We start from the raw sequence: 17,014 nt of genomic DNA on the forward strand, positions 1-17,014 counted from the left end.
CTCGGCCCTCCCACCTGCACGGTGATCCACTGAACACAACAGCTGCCTCTGTACTCACGGTCCCCCACACTCCCCTCCTTCCCGCCCTGGTTTCTCCATCCCTAGATGCCATCCCATGCCACAAACCCATCCACCAAGCACAATAACCTCGCCCCCACCCACCCCATGAGGTCACTCAAGTTGACAACCAGATAACAGTTTTTGTTTTGTTTTGCTTTGCTTTTGGGACGGAGTCTCGCTCTGTTGCCCAGGCTGGAGTGCAGTGGCGTTATCTTGGCTTACCACAACCTCCACCTCCCGGGTTCAAGAGATTCTTCTGCCTCGGTGTCCTGAGTAGCTGGGACCACAGGCGCGTGCCACCATTCTCAGCTAACTTTTGTATTTTCAGTAGAGACAGGGTTTCATTATATTGGCCAGGCTGGTCTCGAACTCCTGACCTCATGATCCGCCTGCCTCAGCCTCTCAAAGTGCAGGGATTACAGGCGTCAGCCACCGTGTCCGATAACAATTTGTTGACCTATCCCCTCCACTGTTGGGAAAGGACTGGGCACCGCCCACACTCCATACAGCTCTCCTTCCCTGGCTCGGAATCACTGCAGGCGCTGCAGACCAGAGGCGCACTGTTCCCCACTCCTGCTTATAGGCTGCGCGGCATCCCCTTGTCCCAGTGCTCCAGCATCCGTGCAGCCGCGGGGCACCCCGTCATTGGAGCACTCCAGAATCCATGCAGAGAGCATCACCCCACATCCAGAGCGCACCAGACTCCGTGAAGCACACGGCACCCCCTCGTCGGAGTGCTCCAGAATCCATGAAGTGTGCAGCACCCCTTAGTCAGAGTGCTGTAGAACCTGTGCAGGGAGCAGCACCCCTCACCGGGAGCACTCCAGAATCCACGCAGTGCCTGGCCCATCGTTATCCGAGCGCTGCAGAATCTATGCAGCCAGAGTCCTCCAAAGGACCCTGAGATTATTTCTGCAAAAGGCCATGCCTTTGTAAATCTGAACATTTGGAAAACATCCTTCTATTTATATCCTTACAACCCACCATTCAAGCTGTAGAAGCCTTTCTGGAAACCCAAGCAGAAGGATATCCAAAATGCGAAAATGGTGGGGCCTGCAATCCCACAGAGCACCCCCCGCTCTCACCGTGCCCAGGTCTTCCCACTCAGCACCGACATTCTGCCTCCAGTCCTGGGGCCTCCGGGTTTTACAAAAAGAGATGACTCTTGGGGACGTCAGGTGCGTGGGGTGCCATGAACCCTCCCAAGGCTGCAGCGTCTTGGACAAGGAGCCCACAGTACTGTTGCCAGCCAAATTGACTGCACCCCCGCATGAGGGGGCCGATCTTCCCCCACCACCACTGTGGCTGGCATTGCAGTGGGTGCCACTTGTTAACAACTTCATTTTACAGAGAGATGGTGAAGTCAGACGCGGATAAACCTGTGGCAGGGCACTCTTCCTGAAGAACCAACAGATCCCCTCGAGCCCGCCCCACTATTGTATTTCCCTTCTCTGCCCTTTCCCCAGTGCAAGCAGCTGTCGGTCTGTGCTTCCTGCTGCTCTGCTCTGCTCTGCAGATACTAATGAAGCCACAACCAGGGGGCCGGATGGTCACAGCAGGGACCACAGCCGGGCAACCTATAAGTTCTGTGACCTTGGGAGCTCTGGGACCTCGTTTTCCCTAATGTCCCCATCTGTAAATAGCCAGATTGCCATAGTTGAGAGTAGGAATCAGAGGGAAATGGGATCTCACCACACCCCAGGACTGAGACAATTCCTCTGGTTGGTGAGGGCTGGGGCTAGGGTGGGAGGCTCAGAGCAGTGAATAAATGAATGTGGGTGTCAGGGGCTTCCTCCAGGGGGCCTGCCCACCTGCCCCTGCAAAGGACAGAGGCCAGGGAGACAGGTCGGTGGGATGAGGGAGCAGAGGGAGTCGGCTGCACCCCACAAAACCCAAGAGGGAAAGGCTGCAGTGCTCAGGCCAACAGGGGCAAAGACAGCTGCACGGCGAGAAGCAGCGAATGATTCCTGTGCCTGAGTGTGGTCTTGGAATGGTGGAGAGAACCCTTGAGCCTGGGAGCCACCTGGAAGGGAACAAGGCCGCCTGGCAGCCACCTGGCAGGACCCATTGAAGATCAGACGTGCCAGCCACACCTAGGTGCTCGGTATGGCCTTGGAAATAAACTCTCAATTCTCAGGGCAAAAAGTCAAGCCTTGTCTAAATGGGCAAATCAGCAGAGGTATCAGCACATGTATAGATGTGCGCTTAATCGAGATATTATTGGCTTGCCACAGAATTGACTTTTGTAAAGGACACATCTCAGTGGGTTTTAGTAAAGTGTATGATTTGGTTGTTTTTAGTATCTAATATTGCACAGAATTGTGCAGCCAGTACCATATGCCACTCCAGATCGTTTCCATCACCCCAAAAGGAAACCCCTTCCCTGTGAGCCGCCACTCCCCATCCCTACCCCTACCCAGCAACTATGAAATACTGTCTGTCTCTGTGGGTTTCTCTCTTCTGCACGTTTCATATAAATGGAATCACACAACATGTGGCTTTTTGTGATCGGTTTCTTTCGCTTAGCATAAAACACTTCAGTGTTGCTGAAAACAAAATAATAGAACCTAAGGAAGAAAGGGAGCATGAATTCTAAATGCACTAGAAAACTGGCCAACCAAGTGGTGCGGCTCTGAGCTCACACAGGAATGAGCTTTCTCAGCCTACACCTTCCTTCTGCAGCCATCGGCAACCCTCCGATACAGCCATTGCAATTGTCCCATTTTGCTGATAGGAACTTTGAGGCCCCGGGGGTCTCTAACTCTTTCCAATACATGACGTGCCTCTCGAACCCCCACGAAGGAGGACTGAGGGGAGAATTTCCAACCTCCACAGCTGTGTCACAGCCCAGGGCACTGCAGGGCCTCAGAGCAAAAACCTAGTGAGCAGGCAGGCTTCTTGGCCGCCTGGAGATGCGCCTACCACTCAGCTGTCCCTCAGAGAGGACCTGCTGCAGGGACCCAGGTCACCGAGAGCCCCGCGTCCGGCATGGCATCCATGCCAGGCCAACTTCCCTGGGGCTGCTCCCAACCAGGGCATTCCCACCAGACACAGGGTCCCTTGAGGGGCACTCTCCTTTGGGGACTCCCCATCAGCCTGCTGGAGGCACTTACTCCCCAGTCCTTCCCCCACTCAGTTCGGAGGCATCAGACCCACATCAAGGCCGGCAACTTCTCAGCCTGTTCTTCCTCCCTAAGGGGTTCCCCAGTAGGTCTGCTGCTTATGGAAGCCTGCATGGGTGTCTCCGCTTGAAGTCAAAATCCTCACCATTGGAAATTTAGGAATCCTTGGAATACAGTGATAAATACAAGTGAATATCTAATGTATTATGGAACAATGTAGAACTTTCCAGCAGACTCTGGAGGAACTGTGGAAAAATGCCACAACCACACCCTTCACCACCAACTCAAGAGGAGGGGGAAGGTGTGCGCATGCCATGGAAAACCATCAGGGGTGTCATGGCTGCAGTGTGGGGAGAAGTCCAGTTTTTCTCTCCCCTTTCCACCAGCAGCACACGCCAGCAGCAAAGGAGCCCAGTCATGTTCTGGCTTCTTCTGGCAATCAAAGTGTTCATTCTGGAAGGTTCTGGAAACATGGACCATTTCCAAGTCAGTGATGAAGGTATTTGACATAAAAATGGTTCCTGGGTCCTATGGGTCACAATTCATTATTTGAATTCACCCTGGGCTGCTGACAGATGTCGGTTTCAGATGTGCCCAGACCAGGAGGTGGGAAGGCCCAGCAGGTGGCACTGAGGCCTCTAGGGCTCTGGACAGCTGTGGTCAACTGATGTCCAGTGATGGAAATTAAATATGCATGAGGCCCTATGAAAATATAAGAAATAAAAGGAGAGTAATGTTCAGTACACTCCTGTTCAGTGCATCGTGCTCCCCATGTCCACACCAGAGGACAGGATGAAGGAGACCAGGGCTTGAATTCCCCTGGATGGGCCACCCACGAACACAGGCAGCCCCAGCACTGACATGCTTGAAATGAACGACTCGGCTAACGCTGCAAACCAAACAAATGCAGTCTTTTCTTGATTTACATGACATACACTCCTGGAAAGTCAGGTATGTTCAAGCCATTTGAAACAACAACCAACAACCAAAACAACCGTGTTAAGATGTAACACGGAAGTAGTCTCTGGGCTTCAATCGTCATGAATAGGTTTGCAGCCACCATGAGTGTCCAACAGGACGCTAGGACGTCCATCGGGTGGAGGCAGTGGTCTGTTCAGGACACCTGGGGACATCACAGTTTCCTGCTATGTCTGGCCTGTGTTCACTCAAGGCCCCGTTCATATGATTCATGAACATGCCCACAGATTCCGAAACATCCCCGTGGCAGCAGCCTCCACTGGGAACCCTCGGCTTCGATCATGTGTCCTGGGGCCCAGATCCTCCTCACCAACAGGAAGCCCAGGGTAATTCTGGGGCTGGGTATCTTAATTTGTATCTGGAAGTGGCAGGGCACAGCTGTGATTGGTGGCGAGCCGCAGTGACTCCAGCGGTCAGCAGAGGGCGCTGTTTAGTCACTTTGTGTTTGGACCAGGTTTCCGTTCTGCTGTCGGGCTGGGGGGTGGGTGGGCTGCTTTGGGTCTTGCTCCCTCATTGGTGTCTGTGATCTCTTATGAGAATGTCACAGCCCCCAGGTGGGTGCTGTCAGGGGCGGTGCGCTCTTTCTCATGGCACAAACCCCACCCAGGGTTCTGAGAGCCCCCAGACCCTGCCTGGGGCCCCCGAGGAAGGCAGGGAGCTTCCAAGGTCCCCATAGCAAACGAAGCCGAAGCGAGGGAGAGGCAGAGACAGACGGAGGCAGGACCCCGGAGACGGAGAAGGACGGGGGTCCAGTCCAGCTCATTCCAGGACCCCAGCCCTCCTCAGCCCCTTTCCTTTCCTCACTGGAGCCTGCCTTGCACAGCTGAATTATAGGGGTTCTCTGTCCTGCCAGCAGATCTCTCCATCTGATGCTGTTTCATTTGATGGAAGTGACCTTGATCCCCGCCCCCCCCAAGGACAGCAGGAGTCAATGGTGAAGCTTCTAGAATGTACATGAAACATTGTCCTGTCTGAGGAAGGCACAGGCTCGGGCTGGAGACAGGGAGCAGCTCTGTGGTGGGTGAAGGAGGGGTCCCACCTGGCTCAGATTTTGGGGAACCCTCCCTCTCAGGGGCACAGCAGGAAGGAGTCTGGGAGGGGGTACGGCAGTGTGGGAGGTGTTGACTGCAGAAGGCAATGCCGGGAACGGAGAGGTGGGGCAAGTCAAGAAATTCTTTGGAAATGCAGGTGGGGGGTGCCCATGAGTGAGGTCCCGGGCAAGGAGGCAGCAGAGCCCTGTCCCTGGGGAGAGGGCACCAGGCTGGGTAGGAGGAAAATGGAGCTGGTCATCCAGCCAGCAGCGAGGTGGCCTGAGGCTGAGGCCAGGGGGCCTGGGGCCAGCCTTTCCATCCCCTCTAGCCCCCAAAGACCGGGCATGGTCTGTGAGGGAGGGACGCAGAGCCCCGCCCAGAAGGACGTCCAGGCCAGAGCAGCTCTCAGTAGCAGAGCCCCGGAGTGGGGAGGCCACGCTTGGCGTGTGTTGTGAGGTCTGGGATAGTCCTGGAAGTTTCACTCCAGGGAGGGCAGCTGATGCTTTGGGGTATTGGAAGGGACACCCAGGGCTTCAGATTCAGAGATCAGAGACCAGGATATCCTGACAGTGTCCTCTCTCCGTAGGGACTTTTGGACAAGCTACTTCAAGAAAATCTCTTTCCATATCTGTAAGACAAGGGCAGTACTACCTCACTTCTTGGGATATTGTGACCTCTAGGGACCAGGCCCCAAGTGCAAGCTGAAAAACAAAGGCTGCTGTTTTAAAGGAGCAGTTGTCTCTTTTCGAATGGGAAGAAATAGGTCAGAACAAGAACCCCGTCACTGTGACCGCACTGCAGTGGAATTGTGGATCTGGCCCCTAAGAGAGCTCCAGCAGTGGGAGCAGCACGGGAGGCCCAGCCAGAGGCACTCACGGGCGTTTGTGCATCCAAAACCGTCTAGGTGGGAGTGGAGAGCTGCCATGTCCCAGGTCAGTGCGGTGGGGAGAGAACCACACTCAGGTCCAGAGGTGGATAAGGTTTCATGAGGACATGAGATGGAATCCCCACTGCCACCAGCTCATTCGTTCCTATGGCTGCATCCATTTTTTTAAAAAAAGAGAAAAGGCCACCCAATGTGTCACAGATGTTTCAACTTAATTAGCAAACAAATACAAAAGAGTGCCAGTTTAATTTACTGGACAAAGAAACAAGAACCCAGGAACAGTATGAGTATCGAATAGCAGCAAGAGCGGGTGTGAAATAAAGGACCACTTTGGAAGATCGTTTTATTGGCTTGCTGTCTTCACCAAGAAAGACATTTGTGATTTTTGAAAACTTCTACTTGAAATGTATTTTTTCTGCTTTCCCGAGGAAGCGGCACTACGTGTTCCTAGGCTTTCCTGTGACGTGGGTGCCAGTCTGGGATTCAGAATATCCTTGCATGCACTGTGTCTCCTTAGGGAGTCTGTTCCTGCCCTTGAGGCCTGGGCAGACCCTCCCCTGACACCCTCCCACCGTCTCCCACGACGCAGCAGAAATAAAGCACAACCGCGGGAAGTCTCAGGCGCCAAGAACTGTCCTCGGGCGGATCATGGGACCTTTATTCATTAAGACATCAGGCTCCAGACATGAACTTTCAGCAGAAGCGCTTGCCGGGAGCAAATGGACAGAAAAGCTGGGATGAACAGCGCCTGGCAGCAATCACGGCCGGGCAAGGGTGCTCGGAGCTTCGCATCCCCTGGCCGGGGGCAGCTGGAGGTGCCTCAGAACGAGCATTCTGCAAACAGAGCAAAGGCCTGTGTGAGCAGTCTCTCTCCACCCACGATGCCCAGCTTCCCAAGGTCAAGGCAGGTTCCAAGGCCAGTGCCTAGTGCTGCCTTCTCCCCTGAGTCACCGGGGAGTGTTGAGTCCCCACCACATGGGGGAATAGCCAAGATTCCCACCTCGGGTTGCTAAGCGAGATAGTGGGACCCAGGGGTCAGGCAGATAACAAGTGAGATGGGCCTTGGCAGGGCCATGGCTAGCACTCAGAGAGGAGAGTGTAGTTCCAGGATGAGGAGCCGAAGGAACAGGACCGGCAGTGGACAGTCGACAGACCCCTCTCTCTCCTGGCCTTCTCTGGACCCCCACCCCCACCCTGGACTTGCTGGGGAGGGTGGAGGGAGGCCCTGGGCAGGACAGGGGTCTATCATTGATCAGGCAGCCAGTGCCAGCAGGACTCAGCCTCCCGCGTTTCACCCTGGGACAAAGGGCAAGAGAGGCCCCTCTGGATGCTGGTTCCAGGAAGGTACCTCACACAGGTGCGGCCATCGTGGGGGCTGAGCTGGCACTTGGACACGGCAGATGGCTAATAGCCGATTGCCCCACCCACGACGTGGGGCAGCTGAGCCTGGTGGAGCCAGGGCGGCAAACCCGTGTGCAGGGCCATCTGTTACCTGTACAGCACGCAGGCTCTCCGCCTTTGGGGAGGGAACCACCAGGGTGGTTGCCCTGCACCTGCCCTCCACCATGGCAGAGAGAGGGAGAGGAGATGGCCCTTGTGGAGGGCAGAGTAGGGGAAGTGGGGTGTGGCACCGAGGCCCAATGCCCAGGGCTGGCGCTGCCTGCCATCTGTGGAGGGGATGCCACAAATGACAAGACTCTGGTGGGGGACCGGTTTGCAAAAACAGCCTGAAAGTCAGCCTGGCTTTCCACACCTATGTGTTTCCACTTCTCTCAAGAATAGTTATTAAATTAGTTTCCTCTACCTAACGCCATCATTTCGAACACCTTTTTGAAATGATTGCTTTTATGTTTTACACAAAGGGGACAAAAGAGGACAGCCCCTGGCCATGGCTGCCCTGGGCTTGAAGCCTCTGCTCTGAGGCCTTGGTGCAGGTGTGTGTGGCTTCCCAGGGACCTCGTGCCTCCATCTCCAGCTCAGAAAGGACAGGGAGGCCCTGAGACCCCCGGCCTTATGGGGCCAGGCCCAGACCACGATGCTGTCACTCAGGCCTTACCTCCTTGTTCCTGCAGGGGTTTGAAGCACCAAGGCACTCCAACGATGCTGGAGTCAAAGCAGCAGCCCCGGTTGTTGCACTGCTGGGGGGTGACCTCGGGGTAGCCGCAGTCCACCCTGTCCTTGGCTGGCACGGCACACTGGTTTGCAGCTGTCCCAAACAAAGCCCTGTCAGCTGCCAGAGCCCTTACTGGGCTGCGGTGAGTATGTTTGCTTCACTTTGCAAGCTTGCATCCCCCCGCTCCCACCTCGAGTTCAACCACTGCTGAAACCCTCACTCCAATGAAGATGGGCTTTCCCTGTGAATATTTGCATCCTCCCGCTCCCACCGCCTGAGTTCAACCACAGCTGAAACCCTTGCCTTTAGGAAGATGGGCTTTCCCTGTGAATATTTAAAGAGAAGCAGTCTGTTAAATGCTAAACTTGGGGACTCGGGCCATTTGCCTAAGTGTCTCCCTCCTTGGCACGCTCTTATCACCTTCTCAGGAAGTCACATACGGACCTGGGTCCCTTCCAGCTGGCAGGAACCCCTGGGGAATCCAGGGTCCCCTGAACCCGGAAACAAAGTTCCCCTTCACTGTTTGACCAACAAAACCTTGCCCCTTTGTTTTAAATGAAAAACACGATGGGAGACACACATGCCATAGAGATCGTTGCAACGCATGCTGCCTGCTTTTCATTTTTTTCTGCATCTCCCTTCCCCGAATTGTTGAGCATGTCCCACCCTCCCTGGACATCCTTCAGTCCCCAATATTTTCATTTTTCAGGCAAGCCTCTATGTCTGTGTGTGCAGCAGAAGTTCACCTCGTTTCATTAATGAACTGGGTATTTCCTTAGGAAAATAGAAATCATGTGGTCTCTTAAATTCCCTTCTATTGCTCCCAGTCTGTAATTGCTTATCCTCACCGCGTCCAAATTTCACTCACACTGGAATCAGCTGCAGAGCTTTAGAAATGACTGACATTGGCTGGGCGTGGTGGCTTATGCCTCTAATTCCAGCACTTTGGGAGGTCAAGGCAGGAGGATCACTTGAGGCCAGGAGTTTAAGACCAGCTTGGCCAACATAGCGAAACTCCGTCTCTACTAAAGATACAAAAAATTAGCTGGGCCTGGTGGTGCACGCCTGTAATCCCAGCTGCTTGAAGCCGAGGAACAAGAATTGCTTGAACCTGGGAGGTGGAGGTTGCAGCGAGCCGAGATTGTGCCACTGCACTCCAGCCTGAGTAACAAAGCGAGGCTGTCTCGAAAGAAAACAACTGAGGCCTGGCTCTCACCCGCAGATGCCCTGAGGTAACTGGTGTGCCCCAGGCATTAGGATTTTTAAAGCTCTCCAGGTGATTCTAATGGGCTGCGAGTTCAGGAACCCCTGCCTTTGACCCTGCTCAGAAGACACCCGGATAAAAGCAGCCGTACCCTCATTCCTTCAAACTTGGGTTAATGGAGCAGCCACGCCCCCGCCGCAGGGTTGCTATGCAATGGCTAAATGAACCTTGTGCCGGTAGGTATTGAAAGTATTCTGAAGTCAGGGTTTTTCTCCCGCATCTTTCCTTTTTCTTTGTAAATGTGAAAACAATGCATAAAGACCTATACTGTAATTTAGAAATCTTCGGCAAAGATGGCTACGGGGTCATAGGGGATGGGCTCAGGCTCAAAGCCTGATTTCAACACAGACTGGGCAGAGCTGCCTTAGATAAGCTGTTAACTTTCTCTGAGCCTCGGTTTCCTTGTCTGTGAAATGGGGACAATAAACACCCACTTCATAGGATAGTGCAGGAAAAAGTGTATATGTGACAGGTGGCCATTATTACATGAATGCAGAATCCCCCCTTATCCCGGATCCCTTCCCTTCCCGCCCACCCTGCTACCGGGGCAGTCAGAGCGGTACTCACACAGGCCCACGTACTCAGCAGAGCTGGAGGACACCAAGGCCAGGACCAGCCCCAGCAGGCAGAGCGCTCTGGCCGCCATGACTACCGTGGGCTCCGGGATGCAGCTCAGGACACACTTCATGGTCCAGGAGTCCTCATTTATGCCCCGGTGTTTGCACAGCCGCTCTGGATTGTTTGCTTGGGGAGGGCTCTCCCTCCTGGCTCTGGCTGCTCCTGGACTCTCCTGCATGCCTTTGTCAAGCTCCCAGACAGTTCTTCTCTCTCAAAGGGGAGAGGTCAGTTCAGCCTCCACTGTTTTGGCAGCAAGCGGTGAGGGCGGATTCCAGTTCTGGTTACGGGTCCTCTGCTGGGGAGCAGACGTGTGTTAATCACCCTGCTAGCCTGGCCTGGTGCAGGGTGCGGGAGCCACGTGGGGCTGCAGGACCAGGGTGCCGTGTCCATCTCAGCCTCCCAGCCAGGAACCCTCAGAACACCCCTGGTCCCACGACAAGAGAGCCCCAGCCTGCTCCATCCCAGATCAGCCTTGGAGATGGCACTCTGAGTGAGTCAGGACCCTGCAGCTCTCTCACAACTCCTGAAACACAGAGATTTCTTGTCTTTCTTTTTTGCTTTCTCCCCTAAAAATTATTAGCTACATTTTAATAAGTGGATGAAATGAATTGATTGAAAATATGTTAATAAAAACATGGCACACGTAATTGATTTTTAAAATCAAATAATACAAAACAGCCTCTGCTATCCAGAGGCATCTATTGTGAACTTTCTTAGGTACCCTTCCAGAGATTTTCTCTCTGGATCTAAGCACTTTTTTTGAGGGGGGGCGGGGGGAGACAGGGTCTTGCTCTGTTACCCAGGCTGGAGTGCAGTGTGGCGTTCTCAGCTCACTGAGACCCCCGCCCCCGCGGGGCTCAAGTGATCCTCCCGCCTCAGCCTCCTAAGTAGCTGGGCCACAGGCATGTGTCCAGCTCATTTTTTGTATTTTTTTAGAGACCGGCTGTCGCCACGTTGGCCAGGCTGGTCTCAAACTCCTGGAGTGAAGTGATCTGCCTTCCTTGGCCTCCCAAAGTGTCAGGGTTACAGGCGTGAGCCACTGCACCCGGCCACATTCTTAACACAAACAGGAACTGACTCTCCACCTTTGCCCGGTGTGCTCTTTTAGAAACTAAAGACTACATCTGAAGAATTGTTTTATAACAACATATCAGATGAGACAGCGATGATTATATCCATTTTCCAGAGGAAGAAACTAAGACTCAACATTTCTGGTGCCTGTCGGAGGTTACTCCAGTATCCCTGGTGTAGCCAGTATTTAACCCAGGTCCATTTAACCCAGGACCCTAAGCCTCCGCCCTTGGCATCCACAGCACCCCCTAACCCCCTAACCTCCTGCAGTGCACTGGCTGGTTGTGGGCAAGAGACTAATCTCATTCCAGGAAAACGGGTTCCTAGATTTTGTGTTCTGCGTGTTTCGTTTCCAGGGAGGTATTTTGGTGACCCACACTGACCCTTCCAGGAGCCTCTGTCTGAAGGGTGGACTTGGTTTATTACCCCGAGAAATGGGAGCGCCTGGCCGCTGGGATTTAGCCTCCAACTGGGGTCCCTGGTGGTGTGTGCAGGGCGGCTCTGCACTGCCAAGGGTGCGTCCACAAACTACCTTTCCCCGAGTGACCCATGGGAGCCGGGAAGCTCATGTGCTGGGCACCAGGATGTGTCCCGCCGTGTGACTCCCGGGCCCCGCCTTGCGTTCCGCAAGCCCTTTGTGGATGGATTTGAGGGCCCCTCACCTCTGGTGTGCCGCCCCTGCTGAGGCCAGTGAAGGAGGAAGAAGGGAAGAGCGTTGTCTGCCTTGTTGTCAGGGCACTCACTTTTTCTGGGAGACAGTGAACCCAGGTTCATGCATGGACAGCAGGATTTTCATGTTATTATAAAGGTCATTGTAGGGGAAATCCTGGGGGATCTGGTGAGAGCTCTCTGCCTTCCCACTGCTCATAATACCCAGAGGCCAGGCCAGGTCGTGGTGCAGGGCTGAGTTCCAGGAGGGTGCAAACACCCCAGGAGCAGACTGCTGTCCCTCCGGGCCATGATCTGGCAGGTGCTGTGGTCTCCACCTGCTGCACTCAAAATTGCCAGCAGTGGAGAGAATATCAACGCCTGGGCCCTGCCCCAAAGGGTGGTTCTGCCGCCTGTGATTCTTCTCTGCGGCCAGCACCGAGAACCGTTCTGGGGTTTGCTTTGGATTAACTCTGTAAATGTTGACTGAGCCCCTACTGCCCACACCCAGGGTTTAGGGCTCGGGAAGGAATAACAAAGGTGACACATTCTTGTCCTCGAAAAGTCTTCCCCGCAAAGGGAGATGGGATCACGTCAGAGTTAAGATGGTGAAGCCGAGACTGGATCCCAAGTCCTGCACTGCCTGACCTCGGGCAAGCCACTTCCCATCTATACCTCAGTTTCCCTACCTGTCGCAGGGTGCTCACCCCACAGGACAGCATGAAGTGGTGCTGCACAGCCCAGTCAGGTGCCTGGGACACACACTGACCACCTGCCGGGTGTGCTGGATCAGCCACGACATCAGAGGAGCGGATTCCTGGTAGGAGCAACGGCTATGGCGAGGGGGCCAAAGCTGGGTCCCGGCAGGTGGAGACGCACAGGTTTCTCAGAGACGGGGGATGCAGAGGCCCGTGTGTGTCCCCTCTCTCTGTTCTAGGAGGCCCCTCCCCAGGAGCCCTGGGCTCTGTACAGGAACAGAGGATGGCACGGGAGAGCCCACCCTGCCTTCCAGAGCCCGCATTCCCGTCGCCATCCCCAGCCTCCCTGTTCCCCTGGGGGAGTTCAAGTTCCAGAGATAAAGCAGAGCTATTGTCAGAGCTGTAGGCCATGGGGCACTGGGCGTCGGGCCCCACCCAGACAGGTGGCTGCCCTGGACAGCCCAAGACCTGGGGGTGAGCAGGACTCTCCCCTTCCTCCTTGGGAGCTGCATCCCGCATCCCTGCAGCAGCCTCTTCAGCCGTGTGTGGTGTGGGCCGTCCTGAGAGCCCTGCAAATCCCTCCAGCCCTGGGCTTTGTGCACTGGTGTCTGAGGGAAGGGCAGGGGCTCCTGGATGGGTCCAAGAAGAAGACAGTCTGGTCCCCCATGCCGGGGCTGCAACCTTTCACCTCCCAGACACACGGTCATTGTCACATGCATGGAAGGAGCACAAGCTGAGCCTGGGTCCCAGGTCAGGCACTCGGCCTGCAGATGCGGGAGCCCCAGAACATCAGGCAGAGCCCCTGCCCTCAGAGCTCACAGGCTGGCGAGGAGGAACAAGCCTTCAAGCATGAATTGCGGTGCAGTATGATTAGAGCTGGCAGAGGGGGCTGAAATCTGACTAGGTCTTGAGGGATGAGTACAAGTTCACCAGATGGGAGGCGTGAAGGTCAGCACATTTTGTTTTATTTTATTTTATTTTATTTTTTATTTTTATTTTTTTATTTTATTTTGAGGCAGGGTTTCACTCCTATCACCCAGGCTGGAGTACAGTGGTACGACCTCAGCTCATTACAACCTACACCTCCCAGCCTCAAGAGATCCTCTTGCCTCGGCCTCCCGAGTAGCTGGGATTACAGGTGCATGCCACTACACTTGGCTAAATTTTGTATTTTTAGTAGATACAGGGTTTCACCATGTTGGCCAAGCTGGTCTCGAACTCCTGACTTCAGGTGACCCGTCGGTCTTGGCCTTCCAAAGTGCTGGGATTATAGGCGCACGCCAGCACGCCTGGCTAAGTTTCGTATTTTTAGTAGGACCGGGGTTTCACCATGTTGGCCAGGCTGGTCTCGAACTCCTAACCTCAAGTGATTCGCCCGCCTCAGCCTCCCAAAGTGCAGAGGGACAGGTAAGGCCATAACACAGACTGCTTTGCACTACTAACTCACCGCCCCACAGGAAACTCAGAGTTGATGTGGCACGTGCAGGTTATAGGGTCTGCATCACTGCTCGGTTTTCTGGTATTGTCACTCAGTTACTCACGAAGCAGACAGTCCCATGGAGGAAGGAGGTAGGAAGTCGTGCTAATCAGCACCCCTGGGTGGCCCCGGGCCGCACGCCTCCCAGGAGCACCCTGCTGCCCAGCTGTCTCTCGGTCTGCAGCTGCCGCGGGTGCCGCCCCTCCCTCTGCACAGAACTTCCTCCTGCCTCCCCGAGAGAGGCTCACAGACCCTTCCTGGGTCATCACGACCTCAATATCGGTGCTTTGGGGAGGCAAACGCAGTGACCTCTGTACAGGAACAGAGGATAGCACGGGAGGCCCACCCTGCCTTCCAGGGTGTCTTGACCCACAGTCCATTGAGGACAAATGGGGGTGGGGGACCAGGAGCAGCGCAAATCCCACCACCAACTGTGGAACAGGAAGGTGAGAACACAGAGCGGCCCAGTGGGCTTGGGAGGGGGCATGGGCTCCAGGGTTCCCTTGCGCAGCTCAAGGAGCACTTGGTGATGTTTCAACCACTCGTCTTGAGAAGGAGTCACTCTAAACCCAGAGCGTCTGTGGGGTTGGGACCGTTGCGTCAGCCCCACGTGCAAGGGACAGGAAGGGTTCCCAGAAAGGTGTGGACCGATGGCCAGAAATAACTCAGCTGACCACCGTGGACAGGAGCGCCTCCTCACCCACAGTCCCACGTGCTGGACCCAGACGGGCCCTTCCTGAGCAGCCAGACCTGCTCCACCAGGAAGCAGAGCCCGGGAGGAAGGTGCAAGGCCCTCGCCCAGGCACCAGAGGCACGGTGTCACCTCACCTTCCGTGTGATGCACTCCAGTCTGCAGTCCTGCACTGAGCCAGTCCTGGGCTGACAGCTGGGAGCCCCTCTTGTACCAGACCTGGGCTGATGGCATGCAGTTCTCACAGACAGTCCCTGAATGCATTGGTGCAGGCAGCCAAGTTCAACAGCCCCAGACAGTACAGGAGACCCCGTGGGGATCCAGGTCCTCCCACCACCAGGCTGGGAAGCCACAGCCGCTCTCGGCCTTCAGACTTGGCTCATACCTGTGAGCCAAGCCTTTGCCACCAAGTGATTCCCAAGTACACTGAGTTGAAGGGTGTCCTCCCCAAAATTCATGTCCCTCCTGAAACCTCGGAATGTAACCTTATTTGGAAATAAGGTTTCTGCAGTTGTAGTTAAACTAAGATAAGGTCTAGATCAAGCTTGTTCAATGTGAGGTCTGTCGGCCACATGCAGCCCAGGACGGCTTTGAAGACGGCCCAACACAAATACGTAAACTTTCTTAAAACGTTATGAGATGTTTTGCAATTTTTTTTTTTTTTGGCTCATAACTATTTGATGGGTGGCCCAAGACAATTCTTCTCCCGGTGTGACCCAGGGAAGCCAGAAGACTGGACACCTTGGTCTAGACGGATCTGCTTGCCGTCGGGCCTGGTCTAGATGGAGTAGGGTGGCCCCTAAATCCAATCTCACTAGCGTCATTATAAGAAGAGAAGAAACACTGAGACACACACAGGGGTGAAGATGTGAGCACAGACGCGGGGGTAGGCCACGTGGCGATGGCAACTGATGTGCCCGCAAGGTAAGGAGGCCAGGGATTGCGGCACCCCCAGAAGCTGGAAGAGGCAGGCAGGACCCTTCCCTGGAGCCCTCAGAGGGAGGGGGCCCTGTGACACTTTGACCTAAGACTTCTGGCCTCCAAAGCTGGGAGAGAATAAACAAGAATAAACGTTTGTTGTTGAAACCACCCAGCTTGCAGTGTTGGTTATGGTGGCCCAGGACCCTCACACACAAGGGGCACCTGGCAGCAGGGTCTGTTCAGCTTGTGCTTTCTGGTGTGAGGGGAGGAGGGAGAGTAAGGACACGTTGAAAGATCCCAATGGCTTGTCTCACGATGACCTCTCCCTTCCTGCCCTGGCCTGGCTCCCTGGGGCCCTGGACGAGCTCTGCCCGGGTGCTCAGTGCCCCCCCAGCCAGGACCATGGGTCCACTCGGCCACCTGGATGCCTTTGACCCCACACATCGCCAGGCCTCGGCCTTTGTCCTTTCTACCCATCCAGTTGCTGGTCTCCACGAGTCCCTGGCTGTCATCAATACCCAGACATGTACTGGATCCCTTCCCAAACTCCCCTGTCACCAGAATTTTCCCCAGTGGAGTCTTTTGTTCCCATTTCCTTGTCTCAGGGGAGGCTAAGACAACACTGGCTGGTGAGAGCTGAGGGACTCTCAGTTCCTGGTGGGGCTTGGGCTGGGCTCTGCTCAGTGGAGGGCAGGGCACGTGGCAGCTCATGCCCAGGGCAGAGCCGAACAGAGAGGTGGCCCTGGGAGAGGTTGTCAAAGCCAGGACACTTTTCAGACGAGTGAGTGGGGGTGCTGTGAACGATGGTGCCAGGACAATAGGTGTGGCCAGGGAGTGTCCCTGGCAAGCTGGGACCAGTACCACCTGCCAAGAGGGCATTCCACAAGCCCCCCACTGGGCTGCAGTCATTTCGAGAGACGTGAACACTGTGGGACTAGGGCAGAGAGAGGAACAGGCACTCCCCCAGCTTTGGAAACAGAGACACCGTCAGTGATCCCAACACACGTGTGGCATAGCGTCATGCCCTGACATATGTGGTCGTGCACAGACGGGGAAGGTACGTGGATGCATGTGTGTGTACCTGGCCCTGCAACGGGCTGGGAGCTGAGGAGCCACACAGCACTCACGGGGCCAACAGCAGCACTGAGTGTCTTTATTTTTGTCTCCTATTCTGTGGGGATTGGTTCCTTCTCTTTTGGAAAGAAAAGTCAGATAATCTTATGGTCTCCAAAGTCACAAAACATAGTTGCCATTTAGGAGTTGACATGTCCAGTCCCACATGACAATCAAAATTCTGAACTTGACTTAAAATTAGATGTTTTCGTTTGATGCAATAAAGGAATTAGTGATCATTATTAGCATAATGGGTGTATATCTCTACGTATATGACACACATACGGATGTAAATATTTACATGTATCAGTATCTCTTCAAGG

At 54.7% G+C, this 17,014-nt stretch overlaps 1 protein-coding gene across 1 annotated transcript; it reads right to left on the bottom strand.

Moving 5' to 3' along the window:
- Positions 1–6,692: 6,692 nt before the first annotated feature.
- On the bottom strand, positions 6,693–10,285 carry TFF3 (trefoil factor 3). The gene is made up of 3 exons (XM_009202207.4): positions 10,022–10,285; positions 8,134–8,283; positions 6,693–6,911 (listed from the first exon to the last, which is right to left on the bottom strand). Exons 1-3 carry the CDS (start codon positions 10,248–10,250, stop codon positions 6,898–6,900), a joined length of 393 nt encoding a protein of 130 aa, XP_009200471.2. The 5' UTR covers positions 10,251–10,285; the 3' UTR covers positions 6,693–6,897.
- Between the last annotated feature and the right edge of the window lie 6,729 nt (positions 10,286–17,014).

Source organism: Papio anubis, chromosome 4, assembly GCF_008728515.1.
Source record: "Papio anubis isolate 15944 chromosome 4, Panubis1.0, whole genome shotgun sequence".
Classification (NCBI taxonomy): Eukaryota; Metazoa; Chordata; class Mammalia; order Primates; family Cercopithecidae; genus Papio; species Papio anubis.